The sequence below is a fragment of the Callithrix jacchus genome, chromosome 17 (genome assembly GCF_049354715.1).
Source record: "Callithrix jacchus isolate 240 chromosome 17, calJac240_pri, whole genome shotgun sequence".
Lineage (NCBI taxonomy): Eukaryota > Metazoa > Chordata > Mammalia > Primates > Cebidae > Callithrix > Callithrix jacchus.
This window is the reverse complement of record NC_133518.1, coordinates 54,737,759-54,753,284: the sequence shown is the minus strand read 5'-3', so window position 1 is coordinate 54,753,284 and position 15,526 is coordinate 54,737,759. Positions and strand designations below refer to the sequence as shown.

The 15,526-nt window shown below is 41.8% G+C and overlaps 1 protein-coding gene across 1 annotated transcript in view; it reads right to left on the bottom strand.

Moving 5' to 3' along the window:
* The window catches only part of LOC108588860 (uncharacterized), a 102,463-nt gene that overhangs the window by 20,823 nt on the left and 66,114 nt on the right, over positions 1–15,526 (bottom strand). The window contains exons 5-6 of the mRNA XM_078354567.1: positions 10,957–11,059; positions 8,458–8,579 (exon numbers count right to left, since the gene is read on the bottom strand). Coding sequence (XP_078210693.1) covers positions 8,535–8,579; positions 10,957–11,059 — 148 coding nt within the window. The 3' untranslated portion in view covers positions 8,458–8,534. The remainder of the gene's footprint in view (positions 1–8,457; positions 8,580–10,956; positions 11,060–15,526) is intronic.

The window sequence follows — 15,526 nt, the reverse complement described above, 5'->3', positions numbered from 1 at the left end:
AGCTGGGACTACAGGCACATACCACCACACCCAGCTAATTTTGTGTTTTTAGTAGAGATGGGTTTCACCATGTTAGCCAGGATGGTCTCGATCTCTTGACTTCATGATCTGCTTGCCTCGGCCCCCCAAAGTGCTGGGATTACAGGCATGAGCCCCCACGCCTGGCCATAGCTGCCTGTTTTTGAGACTCAGTTCCCATAATCACATTCTCTTAAGGCTCAAAATATTTTATAGTTCCAACAGCTTAGATTTTGAATTACTTATCTTCACATCTTGAATGTGAGAGTAGTAGTTCTACGTTTATTCAAGAATAATCTAAAATGTAAGTTTTCCCACAACATAGGTAGACCCAGCAATCCCAATTTTACTCAAGAGAAATGTAAACTTTATCAAGGTGTGATAAAGTACCTGTGTCAGTTACCTGGCTGTATGCCTCTGTCAAAGCTCATGGAACTGTACACCAAAAAGGATAAATTGACCAGGTGCAGTGGCTCATACTTGTAATCCTAGAACTTTGAGAGGCTGAGGTGGGTGGATCCCTTGAGCTCAAGGGTTGAAGACTAGCTTGAGCAACATGGTGAAATCCCATCTTTACAAATATTTTGTGTCTTTAAAAAAAAACACAAAAATTAGCTGGGCATGGTGTTGTGCACCTACAGTCCAAGCTTTTCAGGAGACTGAGATTGGAGAATGGCTTTAGCCTGGGAAGCAGAGGTGGCTTGAGCCCGGGTGACAGCACGAGACCTATCTCAAAACTAAAAAGTAATAAAAGTAAAGCATGATTTTTACTGTATACTAATGATACTTAATTTGCCAAATTGGACATTTTTGGCTCTCTCAATTAAACTAAATTGGTCTCCATTATTAAAATAGACCTTCTGAGGGCATCATTTGTATTGTAGCTCAACATCTCCTCTGCTCTGAAACTGAAGACCTACTATCTTCATGATTATGGGTGCTATGTTCAAAGCACAAGCTACCTGTCTGTGAGAACTAACAAGATCGAATACTAGAAATCACATAGTATAAGCAGGGCGCAGTGGCTCACCTGTAATTCCAGTATTTTGGGAGGCTGAGGCGGGCGGATCATGAGGTCATGGGTTCAAGACCAGCCTGACCAACATGGTGAAACCCAGTCTCTACCTAAAAATACAAAAATTAGCCAGGCATGGTGGTACACACCTGTAATCCCAGCTACTTGGGAAGCTGAGGCAGGAGAATTGCTTGAATCCAGGAGGCGGAGGTTGCAGTGAGCTGAGAGCATGCTGTTGCACTCCAGCCTGGGTGACAGAGCAAGACACCATCTCAAAAAATAAATAAATAAAATAAAAAAGAAATCACATAGTATAATAGCTCGAACATTTAAATGGAACAATAATAGCTAACAAAAATTGAATGTTTGTCATGTGCCACACATCGCAATACCCTCAGCAATCCTACAAGGTTAAGAAAATGATCTACCTTTTTTTCAACAGGACACTTGGCTGCTATGTTGCGAATTGAATATAGGTGTGTGTTGTAGGTGGGGGCAGCAGTGGACAAGAGTGGAGGAAGAAAGATGTATTTGGACATCATACAATAATTCAGGCGGGCAATGGTGGCATGATCCATGGTGAAGGTGGTGGAGGGGGTGAGACATGTCTGCTTCTTGGATGCTTGGAAGACAGTTCACAATCTTTGCCAATGGATTAAATTTGGGGCCTTAGAGAAAGAAAGAATGATTTATAGGTTTTGAGCCCCTGAACAACTGAAAGGGTAGAGTGGCCGTTTCCTGGGGCAGCAAAGATGGAGGAGGAGCAAGAGGACAGAGGTCAGGGATTCAACTTTGAGCATGTTAAGTTGGAGACACGTATTAGCCATATGGGGATTTTCAAACAGGCAATTGGATAGATGAGTCTAGTGTACAGGGTTGTGGGATGGTCTACAGCTGGGGCCATAGATCATCTACAATCTTGACAATGGATTAAATTACCAATGGGTGAGGGAGGTAGAAAAGATGAGATGTCCAAGGACTGGAATCTGGGACACTGCAATAGTTAAAGGTCATAGAGCTAAGGAGGAAGCAACAAAGGAGACTGAGAAGGGGCTGCCAACAAGACAGGGAAAAAACAAACAAACAAACAAACAAAACCAGGAGAGAATGGTGTCCTGGAGGCCAAGGAAAGAGAGTGTATCAAGCTGGGGAAAGGGATCTTTTGTCAAACTCTTTCTGAGGAAGCAGCTGGAGGACTGAACAGTCAGTCCAAGAGGCCACTCTTCCTCCCAGTCACCTTGCCTATTCCTAACTCTATCATACATTTATTACATTCCCCTACAGTCATCACCTCTCTTGTCTATCTTGAGATCCTCCTGTCCATTTCAGTATTTCCATTGCCCAGCAGGTGCTCAATAAATGTTGAATAAATAAAAGATGAATGACTGAGTGAGTGTGTAAGTGAGTAGAGACCTCACAGGTTAGGGATGGTAGAAACACCACAGAATGGTGCGCTTCTGCTCATCTCTCCCAATACCGCACTGAGTGTTGTTGTGTTAGTAGCTTGAAATCAACTATGGTGAGAATATATACACCACAAAAATGAGCACCTTCTACCAACTCACGCTCCCTTCACCTGCTAGTGTCCATGTTAAACATTTGCTATCACACTACTGGTTATACTATATTTCCCACATAAACCTCCAGTAAGCAAACTTTCTTCTATGAGAAAAAAAAAATCACGCCATTTTCTGGAAGACAGTATTTTCTTCTCTCTGTTTCTTTTACTTGTGTGAATACCAGGTGGACAAAACAACCAATGCATTAACTAAATTTTTCTTTCTCTCCTACCGAATGTTTTGATGGTGCGCAGACACCTAGTGTTTAGCACCACCAATCAAGCAATGGGTTTTGACATCACTAGTGATGACTTCTCCCACAGCCACCACTCTGCAGCCTCTTCCATGGGTTCTCCTGAGAGAAAAAGTTGAGATTTATGAGAATCCACTCATTATTATTTAACTGGGTCAGCAGTTGAGCTGGTTATGAAATAAGTGTCTAGATCAGAAATGTGGATACAAAATGCCAAGCTTCAAAGATTTGGAAAAAATATATAAGGAAAATGGGGAGAAGAGTGAGATTATTCCCTTTGAAAGCTGATACCCCAGCCTGATTCCTCTCCAGGTCCCGTTCCAGCTCCCTGATGACGCAATTCATCTCCCCCACTGGAATGCATTATACTCTCTTGAAAGACTCAGAGCTAATGGAATGCTGAGAAAATCAATCCCTTCTTATTATGCAGAGCTGCTGTTTGGTAAATGGAAAACAAATTCTTTTTCCTCCTAAGTAGGCAGATATAAGCCATGGGAGACACGCTGATTATAGCTTCCTCCTATCCTGCATGAGAGTCTACACACCATTACTGTGCTTAACATGCATTTTGTTCAAAGAGGTCAGGTGTGTATCCACTCACAACTTGGTAAGGAGACAAACTTCTTTTCTCTGCTTCCCCTGTCACCCTGAAGAGGGCACATATCATAATGCAATGCCTTTTGGAGAGACATATTCAATTGACATCTAACATCCATAATAATATCGACTACTTATTAAGCATTTACAATGTGCCAGGTATCATGCTTTAAAATTGTTCCTTTTTCTTTTGTTTTCCAAGATGGAGTCTCACTCTTTTATCCAGGCTGGAGTGCAGTGGTGCCATCTCCACTTACTGCAACCTCTGCTTCCCAGGTTCAAGCAATTCTTCTGGCTCAGCCTCCTGAGTAGCTGGGATTACAGGTGTGCACCATCACACCTGGCTAATTTTTTTATTTTTAGTAGAAATGTTGGCCAGGCTGGTCTTGAACTCCTGACCTCGTGATCTGCTGGGCTCGGCCTCCCAAAGTGCTGGGATTACAGGCGTGAGACACTGCACCTGGCCAAAATATTCTTTTTTTTTTTTTTTGAGACAGAGTTTCGCTCTTGTTACCCAGGCTGGAGTGCAATGGCACGACCTCGGCTCACCGCAACCTCCGCCTCCCGGGTTCAGGCAATTCTCCTGCCTCAGCCTCCTGAGTAGCTGGGATTACAGGCATGCGCCACCACGCCCAGCTAATTTTTTTGTATGTTTAGTAGAGACGGGGTTTCACCATGTTGACCAGGATGGTCTCGATCTCTTGACCTCGTGATCCACCCGCCTTGGCCTCCCAAAGTGCTGGGATTACAGGCTTGAGCCACCGCGCCCGGCCTCTTTTTTTAAACAGTAACTTTATGAGGGAGATTCTATTTTTGTCCCCATTTTACAGTTGAGCAAACTAGTTGACATAAAAGGACCAAGGTCACTTTAAGTAGCAGAATCTGGATTTGAACTAATTTCTGTTTGACTCCAAAACTAGGACTTCTAAACACATTGTTCCATACTGATGATATGTCTCATAACTAGAACCAAGCGAAAGCTACAAGCAGTTTCAGGTTTGGTATAAGGCTCTCAACTGAGACTGAGTGTATTAGTTCATTCTCACGCTGCTATAGAGAACTGCCCGAGACTGGGTAATTTACAAGGAAAGAGGTTTAATTGACTCATAGTTCTACTAGGCTGGGGAGGCCTTAGAAAACCTACAATCATGGTAGAAGGGGAAGCAAACATGTTCTTCACATGATAGCAGGAAGAAGTGCTGAGTGAAGAGGGAAAAGCCCCTTACAAAACCAGTAGATCTTGTGAGAACCCACTCACTACCTTAAGAACAGCAGCATGGGGGTAACCACCCCCATGGTTCAATTACATCTCACCTGGTCCCTCCATGACACATAGGGATTATGGGAACTACAATTCAAGATGAGATTTGGGTAGGGACAAAGCCAAGCCATGTCAATGAGAATACACAGCCTTGTAAGATAATGAGCTCTCTAACATTGGAGATATTCAAAAAGAAATGGAAAGAAGAACACTTCCCAGTATGGTAGGTTTCTTGCTCTGAGAAGAATGTTGATCACACCTGCTGCTTGTTGAAGCTGATTGTTCACCAGGGAAACAGAGAAGATATTTTTGGTAAGAAAGTAGACATGTTCCAGAAAGGTGGATTAGAAATGAGGGACAAAATGAAAAGACTCAGGCCATAATAAAGAAGGACTTCTTTTTAAAATTATTTTCAAATTACCAAGTAAAAACTTTATATATTTATTTTGTACAAGATGATGTTTTGAAATATGTATAAATTGTGGACTGGCTAAATTGAGCTAATTAACAAATGTACTACCTCCCATATTTTTCATTTTTTGTGGTGAGAACACTTAAAATCTACTGTCAGGGGTTTTTAAGAATACAGGTATTCCCTGGAAATACTGCAGGTTCAAGTCCAGTATTAAAGCAAATATCACAATAAAGTGAGTCATACAAATTTGTTATTTTCCCAGTGCATATAAAAGTTATGTTTACACTATGCATTTGTTATACCATAGTCTAGTAAATGTGCAATAACATTATGTCTAAAAAAGTGTATAGCTTAACTTAAAAGTAATTTATTGCTAAAAACATGCTACCAATCATCTAAGCCTTTATCGAGTTGTAATCTTTTTGCTGGTGAAGCCTTGCCTCCATGTTAATGGCTGATGACTGGATCTGGGAGGTAGTTGCTGAAGGTTGGGCTGGCTGTGGTAATTTCTCAAAATAAGACAACAGTGAAGTTTGTCACATCCATGGACTCTTCATTTTATGAAAGATTTCTCTGTAGCATATGATACTGTTTGATAGCAATTTACCCACAGCAGAAATTCTTTCAAATTTGGAGTTAATGCTCTCAAGTCCTGTTGCTGATGTATCAACTATGTTTATGTAATATTTTAAACCCTTCGTTGTCACTGCAACAATGTTCACAGCATATTCACTAGGAGTATCCACTCACAACTCAGTAAGGAGACAGAACTTCTTTTCTTTGCTTCCTCTGCCACCCCCGAAGAGGGCACATATCATAATGCAATGCCTTTTGGAGAGACACAACGTTTGGAGAATAAATGTTGTGTCAGTAGAAATCACTTTCTTTGACCATCCATGAGAAGTAACTCCTCATCCATTAACATTTTATCATGAGATTGCAGGAATTCAGACACATATTCAGGTTCCACCTTTAATTCCAGTTCTCTTAGTATTTCTACCACATCTGCAGTTACTTCCTCCACTGAAATCTTAAACACCTCAGAATCATTCATGAGGGGGATCAACTTCTTCCAAACTCTTGTTAATGCTGATATTTTGACTTCCTCCAATCAATCACAACTGTTCTTAATGGCATCTAGTATGGTGAATTCTTTCAGGGAAGTTCTTAATTTCCTTTGCCCAGATCTATCAAAGGAATCATTATCTATGGTAGCTATAGCCTCACTAAAAGTATTCCTTAAATAATAAGACTTGAAAGTCCAAACTACTTCTTGATTCTTGGGCTAGAGAATAAATGTCACGTTAGTAGGCCTGAAAACAACGTTAATCATCTTGTACACTTCCATAAGAGTTCTTGGGTGCCCAGGTATATTGTCATTGAGCATTAGTATCTTGAAAGGAATCTTTTTTTCTGCACAGTAGGTCTCAACAGTGGGCTTAAAATATTTAGTAAACCATGCTGTAAACAGATGTGCCATCATTCAGACTTCGCTGTTCCATTTATTGAGCACAGGCAGGGTAGATTTAGCATGATTCTTAAGGATCCTTGGATTTTTGGAATGGGAAATAAGCATTGGTGTCAAAGGTAAAGTCATCAGCTACATTAGTCCCTAGTAAGAGAGTCAGCCTATCTTTTGAAACTTTGAAGGCCGGCATTGACTTCTCTCTAGCTATGAAAGTCCTTGACGGCATCTTTTTCCGATAGAAGTCTGTTTGTCTACATTAAAAATCAATTATTTAGTGTAGCCAATTTTATCAATTATCTTAGCTTGATTTTTTTGATAACGTGCCGCAGCTTTTACATCAGCACTTGCTGCTTCACCTTGCACTGTTATGATATGGAGATGGCTTCTTTCCTTAAACTTTATAAACCAACCACTACCAGATTTCAACTTTCCTTCTGCACCTTTCTCACCACTTTCAGCCTTCATAAAATTGAGGAAACTTAGGATTTTGCTCTGGATTAGGCTTTGACTTAAGGGAATGTTGTAGCTATTTGATTTTCTATCCAGACCACTCAAACGTTCTCTATATCAACAGTAAGGTACTTGTAATTTCCTTCAAGAACCTTTCCTTTGCATTTACAAATTGACTAACTGGCGTAAGAGGCTTAGCTATTGACCCATCTCAGCTTTCAACATGCCTTCCTCATAAATACAATCACATTTTCTATATCCATTTATCCATTGATGGACCCTTAGGTTGTTTCCATGTCTGGCTATTATAAACAGCACTGCAGTTAACATGAGAGTGCAGATATCTTTTCAACATACTGATATCATGTCCTTTGAACACATACCCAGTAGTGGGATTGCTGAATCATATTGTAGTCTTTTTTTTTTTTTTTTGAGATGAAGTCTTGCTCTGTCACCAGGCTGGAGTGCAGTGGTGCGATCTCGACTCACTGCAACCTCTGCCTCCCAGGTTCAAGAGATTTTCCTGCCTCAGCCTCCTGAGTAGCTGGGAATACAAGTGCATGCCATCATGCCAAGCTGATTTTTGTATCTTTAGTAGAGACAGGGTTTCACCATGTTGGCCAGGATGGTCTCGATCTCTTGACCTCATGATCTGCCCACCTCGACCTCCCAAAGTGCTGGGATTACAGGCGTGAGCCACCACTCTGGCCTGGTGGTCCTATTTTTAATTGTCTGAGGAACCTCTATACTGTTTTCCATAACAGCTGTACTAGTATAAATTTTCACCAACAGCATGCAATTATTTTTCTCCACATCCCACCAACATCTTTTGTCTTTGATAATAGCCATTCTAACAGGTATAAGGTGATGCTCATTTTGGTTTTAATCGGCATTTCTCTGATGATTAGTGATACGGGGCATTTTTTTCATATACCTATTGGCCACTTGTATGTCTTCTTTTGAGAAATGTCTATTCAGGTCCTTTACTCATTTTTAAAATCAGGTTGTTTTCTTGCAAGTGAGTTGTTTGGGCTCCTAATATACTTTGGATATTAATCCTTTATCAGATGGGTTTGCAATTTTCACCCACTTCATAGGTTGTCTCTTCACCCTGTTGATTTTTTCTTTTGCTGTGCAGAAGCTTTTTACTTTGATGTAATCTGATTTGTCTATTTTCACTTGTGCTGCCTATGAGGAAGAACTTCTTTTAGCTAATATGTTATGGATTAGGCTCCATGAGGCTGGTCACAGGAAAGCTGGCGGCCATGCATAGAGTTGCTTTTGCCTCTACCCTTATCCAAGACTTCATCATCTTTTACCTGGAATCTTGCTCGTTTCCTAACTGATCTCTCCTCCAGTCTTTCCCCAGCCTAGCGCATCCTCACACTGATCTGAGTTATCACCACCCAATCCAATCTTACCTCTCATTCTCTTACTTAAAGACCACTTCACTCCCATTGGCAAGATGAGTTCCCAGGGAGGCCGAATGAGACAGAGACTAGCATGCAGGGTATTCATTAGGGAGGGCTCTTGAGATTAATACCTGTAGAAGGGAAAGAAGGAAGCAGGAAGTTGAGCTCCAAAGTCATCACAACAAAGCTTTAGCTAACCTCCTGGGAAGCTCTGAAGTTGGGATGTCCCTCTGGGGTTCTTCTGAATTGGAGTGAATTGACAGAGTATACTTCTGTGTAGACCAATGACTGGTTGTCCCAGGAAGCTAGTATGATCTTGGGATAGACAGCTACATGCATAAAAGAGAAATCCCAAAAGAGAATTGCAAGTAAGGGCCATCTACCAGCAGCACTCCCTGCAGCCAGGAATATGTCATTCAGGACTAAATGTCATTACATTCTTCTACACCAATAGGATACCACCCAACTCCTCTGCATGTCATACAAGGCCCTTCACAATCTAGCCCCTGCCACGTCCCCAACCCCATCTTTCTCCACTCCTTACTGCTTAACCCTGGTACATTAAGTTTCCCAAGGGATTCTTGAAAGTGCTGTCACTTTCATAATTTGTACATACTATTCCCTCTTAATAGGATGCCCTCGCCTGCTGTATTAGTTTTTAATGGCTGCTGTAACAAATTACCACAAACTTGGTGGCTTAAAACAATACACATTTATTCTCTTGCAGTCCTGGAGGTCAGAATCCAAAATCAGTTTTACTGAGCTGAAATCAAGGCGTCAGCAGGGCTGTGCTCCCTCCACAAGCTGGAGGGAAGAATCTGTTTCCTTGCCTTTTCCAGCTTCTAGAGCCACATACATTCTTTGCATTCCTTGGCTCACGACTCCTTCATCCATCTTTAAAGCCAGAAGCAGCACAGCATCTTGCTCCACTGTCACATCAACTTCTGCTTATGCTGCTGCTGCTAAACCTACCTTTGTCTCTCCCTTATAAGAATACTTGTTACTGCATTTATGGTCCAGCTGGATAAAACAGAATAATCTTTCCATCTCAAAATAATTAGCTTAGTCACATCTGTTAAGTCTCTTTTGCCATATTATATGGTTGGCTGTGTCCCTGCCCAAAATCTCATCTTGAATTGTAATAATCCCCACATGTCAAGGTCAGGACCAGGTGGAGACAATTGAATTTCCCCCATAGTGTTCTCATGATAGTGAGTGAGTTCTCACGAGATCTGATGGTATAAGGGGCTTCCTCCTTCGCTCAACTCTAATTTCTCGCTCTTGCCACCATGTGAAGAAAGACGCGTTTGCTTCCCCTTCTGTCACAATTGTAACATTTCCTGAGGTCTCCCCAGCCCTGTGGAATTATGAGTCAATTAACCTCTTTTCTTTATAACTTACCCAGTCTTCACTATGTCCTTATAGCAGCATGAGAATGGACTAATACACCATATAACCCCAGGCTCCCCAGGGATTAGGACTTGATCTCTTTGGGGACCATTATTCACCTACCCCATCTGCCTTGCCCACTTACCTTTAAATCTCAGCTCAATTGTTAACTCATGTGAAATTTTTCCTGCCATTCCCAAGTGGGTGGAATTGACAGCCCTTTTTGTTTCCCAGCACTTTTCTATGTCTTTATTTGTTGTGCTGTACTTCGTTTATAAAACACGAATTCATTCATTCATTGAGAAATTTCTATGTGCCCAGCCATTGTTGTTCATTTTTAGGGTTAGGAAAGTGAACAAATTGGACAAAAAGCCCTGCCCTTGTCTGACTTCTATTCTAATGAAGGGAGATACACAATTTTTAAGAGAAAAGAAAAACAAATAGCGTGTTAAAAAAAAGTGCTCAGGGAAAAAATATATCGGTATGGGAGATTAGTCATGCAGCAGGGGAAGACGGAGGTAGTTGCAACTTAAAACAGGTGGTCAAGGAAGATCTCATTGAGATGGTGACATTCAGTAAAGTCTTAAAGGACATTAGGATGAATATCTAGCAGAAGAGCCTTCTGGGTAGAAAGAACTGCCAGTGCAAAGGCTCTGAGGTCAGAATATGGCTTAGGTATTCCAGTGACAGATAGGGGAGCTCCTGGAGTTTTGAGCAAAGAATCCGTTTACCAGTGCTGTCCCAAGACTTGGGCCTGGACAAGATTGGTAAAGATTACAGGTGTTAAACATAGGTGGGAAAATAACTCTATCAGCAGGTGAGGGAAGCCAGGAGGAAATTGATTCAGGTGGGGAAGAGAGAAAGTAATGAATCTAGTTTTAAAAATGTAGAACTGGAGATGAAGGTGGAACATCGTAGTGGAGAGGCCCAGATGAGGGTTGACAGAATTTTAGATTTGAAAGATCATCTGGTCTACCCTTTCATTCAAGAAATATGAGCCTGCAGTGGTGGCCTCTCATTCTTACCCTGTTCTCCACCTGCTACCAAGTTTCTGCATCTTTGCCATCCCTCCCTACTCCTAGATTGCTTGCTTGTCTCTTCTCCACCTCCAGGACTTACCTCCAAGCCCAGCTCCTTTGGTAATGTTAACTGGCCCCATCTCTCCATGATTTTATCCTCTTCAGGATTCCTCTGTCCTTTATGATCTGGTATTTCACGATATCTAGGGAAAAGGTATGTAAGTTTTAATAGAGAAAAGAATGCAAGTTTTGGAAGCAGACAGGATTAAAATCTCAGCTCAGCCACTTCCTAATATGGGATCTCAGGAATTCATTCATCCTCCCTGGGCCTTAGTTTCTTCATATTAAAATGTTCTGAAAGGACTGAAATGGTAAGTCTACTTCATAGACCTATGTGAGTATCCAAAGACAATGTCTATAAAGCACCTGGTATGGACAAGGCACTCAATAAATGCTGATTCCTCCTTCTCAGACTGCTTGCCCCTTGCCCACAGTTCCACTGTCTGCAGTCGGCATTTTTATCCTTTTCCCTTATTATATTTAGTTAATGTTTTATTTATAAATACACATTTGTAACACATTTTATTCCAGGCCACAGCAGCACAGATAAGAATGCAAGATTATGGGAAACCTTTTCTTGTAATTATCTACTTGAATATACATAAAAATAACCTGTACAATTATCACTGTCAATTTTTAAAAACTTATTTGGATTTTTTTTTTTTGAGTTGGAGTCTTGCTCCTGTCGAGCAGACTGGAGTGCAGTGGCACAATCTCTGCTCACTGCAACTTCCATCTTCTGGGTTCAAGCGATTCTCCTTCCTCAGCCTCCCAAGTAGCTGGGACTATAGGCATGTGCCACCATGCCTAGCTAATTTTTGTATTTTTAGGAGAGATGGGGTTTCTCCATGTTGGTCAGTCTGGTATCAAACTCCCAACCTCAGGTGATCCGCCCACCTCGGCCTCCCAAAGTGCTGGGATTACAGGCGTGAGCCACCGTGCATGGCCTTGGAGATTTTCAAACAGTCCACAGAACAGAATAGCACACTGTACCTCCAAGTGCTTGTTACCCAGCTCCAATAACTGTCAACCTTAGCTAGTCTTGTTTTGTCCATCTGCTATCCTCAATTTTTATTTCTGGAGTATTGTAAAGCAAAATTTTAGACATCATATTATTCCACTCCTAAGTAATTCAGTGGGTATCTCTAATATATATGGATTCATTTTAGTTTGCTAATGCTTCCATAACAAATGCCATAGGCTGGGTGGCTAAAGCAATAGACATTTTTTTCCTCTCACTTTTAGAGGCTACAAGTCCAGATGAAGGTGCTGGCAGGGTTAGTATCTCCTGAGGCCTCTCTCTTGGCTTGCAGATGGCCACCTTTTCACTGTGTCCCCCACTTAGCCTTTTCTTTATGCTAGTGCCCCACCCCATGGCTCTTATTCCTATAAGGACACCAGTCCTATTAGTTAGGACCCCACCCCATTCCTACTAGATTAGGTCCTCATTTACCCCAGTTACCTCTTTAAAGGTCCTTCTTCTAATACAGTCACAATGGAGGTTAAGGCTTCAACATGTGAATTTTGGAGGCATACAATTCAGTCCATAACAGGACTATAAAAATATATGACCACAATACCATCATTGTGCTTATAATAATAATAGTGGAGTAATACTCTCCAGCATTCTGTCAATGTTCAAATTTTTCTGGTTATTCCCCAAACATTTTGTTACTAATTGGTTCGTTTACATTATAGTTCAAAAGATGGAGGGTTTTTTTTTGTTTTTGATTTTTTAAAAGAAATACAGATTCCTAAGCCCCACCCTGTTGGAGCTTTCACCTTGCTGCCTGTTCATCAGGCAGCCCCTATGGGGTCATGATATTTTTCACTGTTATTGCTACCGCAGTAGAAATCTCACTATATTCTCATCAGAATTATGCCAACGTTGACAGACTTACATCAAGAAAGTGTGTCTCTAGAACAAATGTCATTAGTAATGAAATTCAACGATCAATTTTTCATACATCACAGTTTCCAGTTTTTATCATTTTATATATAGTTTATTGATGTTATTTTCATTGGCATCAATTATTATTATTATTATTTTTGAGACAGAGTTTTGCTCTGTTGTCCAGGCTGGAGTGCAGTGGTGCAATCTCGGCTCACTGCAACTTCTGCCTCCTAGGTTTAAGTGATTCTCCTGCCTCAGCCTCCCAAGTAGCTTGGAACACAGGCACCTGCCACCACGCCCGGTTAATTTTTTTTTTTTTTTTTTAGTAGTAGAGACGGGGTTTCACCATGTTGACCAGGCTGGTCTTGAACTCCTAACCTCAAGTGATCTGCCCCCCTCGGACTCCCAAAGTACTGGGATTACAGGCATAAATTACCATGCCCAGCCTCTTTTTTTTTTTTTCAATAGAGATGGAGTCTCACTGTATTGTCCAGGCTGGTTTTGAACTCCTAGCCTCAAGCAATCTCCTGCCTCTTTTTAAATTTTACAACAAAATTTGATTCATTATCAAGTTTTTGTCCATGTCAAAGTTTACCAATTATAACATCTGCCTTCAAGGATTTTACTTCATGGCCATCATTTCTACCAAATCCAATTTTTCTTGATCCTATCTGGACGTCTACATTTTGTCAAGAAGATTTGACTCTTCAGGCAATTTTCCATCAATAACCATTTTTTTTCCTATATGTAGTTTTAGCTGTTAATTTGTGTTGGTCATTTCTACCAATAATATTCATTATTAGTTCGATAAATGGCTGAGAGCTTGGATTTCTTTCTTTATGTATTCATGAAAAAAAGTTACGTATCTAAGAGATAGCAAGGGAGATAAAGTGTGGGAGTTAGAAAGTGACAAAAAGACACACAGGCAGAGGGAGATGGAGATGGATTGAGAAAGAAGCTGCAGCTGTCTTAGGATAATGTTTGCTAAGCTCTCTGAGGGGCCCCCAAAATACCTTGGAGGTCAAATGGCAAGATTAAAACAATATGGTGGCTCCAATATGGTTGGTGAGAATGGACTGGACAAATAGTTCAGGACTTTAAGTCCTGGGAAGTCAAACACACAGCTGTCATCCTTCTACCCCTAACCCTTTTTGCTTTTATGGCTTTTAATTTTCTTCCTATTCCTATTCCCCTCTCTTCCTGTCTCCTTCTATTGCCCATAAAATACCTTCAGCAGAGGTGACCTTCAATTTGGGTTTAATCAGTTTCTAGCACAGTGCCCTGCATGCAATGGATATTCAATAATTATTTGTTTATTTTATAGTTTATTTTAAAGCACCACCCTTATGAGTTAAACTCCCATAAGCTAGGCCACTGTTAACAAATCAAAACACATCGAACTCGATCTACCACTTCCTGCGGGGTAAGTGGGTGGATGGAGCCAGATTCAGCAATTCTGAACTGTTGGGAGGCCTCTCAATCTGTCTGCAGAATTGAAGCTTGAAAAGTTTTATTTTTTGCCCACGTTCCCTAGCAAATGCCTGCTGCACACCCACACACTTAGCCAGCAAGAAAAAAAGAAGAGCTGCTGGAAGAATTATTCCTCTGGGACCAATAATCATAGGAGCAGCATCCCCAAAGCTTTCCATCCAGTCTGAACTCCCAGTTCCTAGAGTCCAGCCTCACAGTCGTCTGGGACTGAAGCCAAGGAAGAGGGAGGCTTTGATAGAAAGGCTACAAATGGTAACCACTCCTGGGAGAGTGAGGCCTGGGTGGGAGTTGAGGAGGGCAGTGGTGAAGGAAGCAAAGACACAGCCGAGCTGAGACAGAGAGAGGAGTAGATCAGAAGGGGATCGCAAAGCTAAGCTTTTGGCTAATGTCTTAAATGGCTTGGATTGGCAGCAGCCTGAACTTAACCATGTGACTGCAATGTTAAAACTTGAGGATTAGGCCAGGTAGCTCACGCCTGTAATCCCACCACTTTGGGAGGCTGAGGCGGGCAGATCACAAGGTCAGGAGTTCGAGACCAGGCTGGCCAATACGGTGAAACCCGTCTCTACTAAAATTACAAAAATTAGCCTGGCGTGGTGGCATGCACCTGTAGTCCCAGTTACTCAGGAGGCTGAGGCAGAAGAATTGTTTGAACCCGGGAGATGGAGGATGCAGTGAGCCAGGATTGTGCCACTGTACTCTAGCCTGGGCGACAGAGTGAGACTCTGTCAAAAAAAAAAACAGAAAACCTCTCCTGAGGATTAGCAAAAAGGGAACAGAGGGAGCAAGGAAAGGATGCTGCCTGGCCATCAAGAAAATAGGAGAAACGAGAGGGAAGGGCTAGACTCATGTTTCTCAAACTTAGCTGCAGGTTGGAACCACCTAGGGGGCTTTAAAACACTGAAGCCTGGGCCCGCCACCAGACTGGTTTAATTGACCTGGGGTGGATTTTGAGCATCAAAATTTTTCAGAAGCTCCCCAGGGGGTCTACTGTGCAGCCAGAGCAGAAAGCAACTGGGCTTGATCATTGAGGATGGAAAAGGAAAGGAAACATGATCTCCCTGTGTCTTCTGTGACCCAGCAGTGCAGGAGAGAGGGAACTTCGGCCTGCCTACTCTCTGGTATCCCTGTGACAAGTTGTGGTGCCTCCATGGAAAGAACTGGGTGTGTGCATCTCAAAGCCTGAGTTCTCGTTTCAGATTGGCCACTAGCCACTGTGTGACCT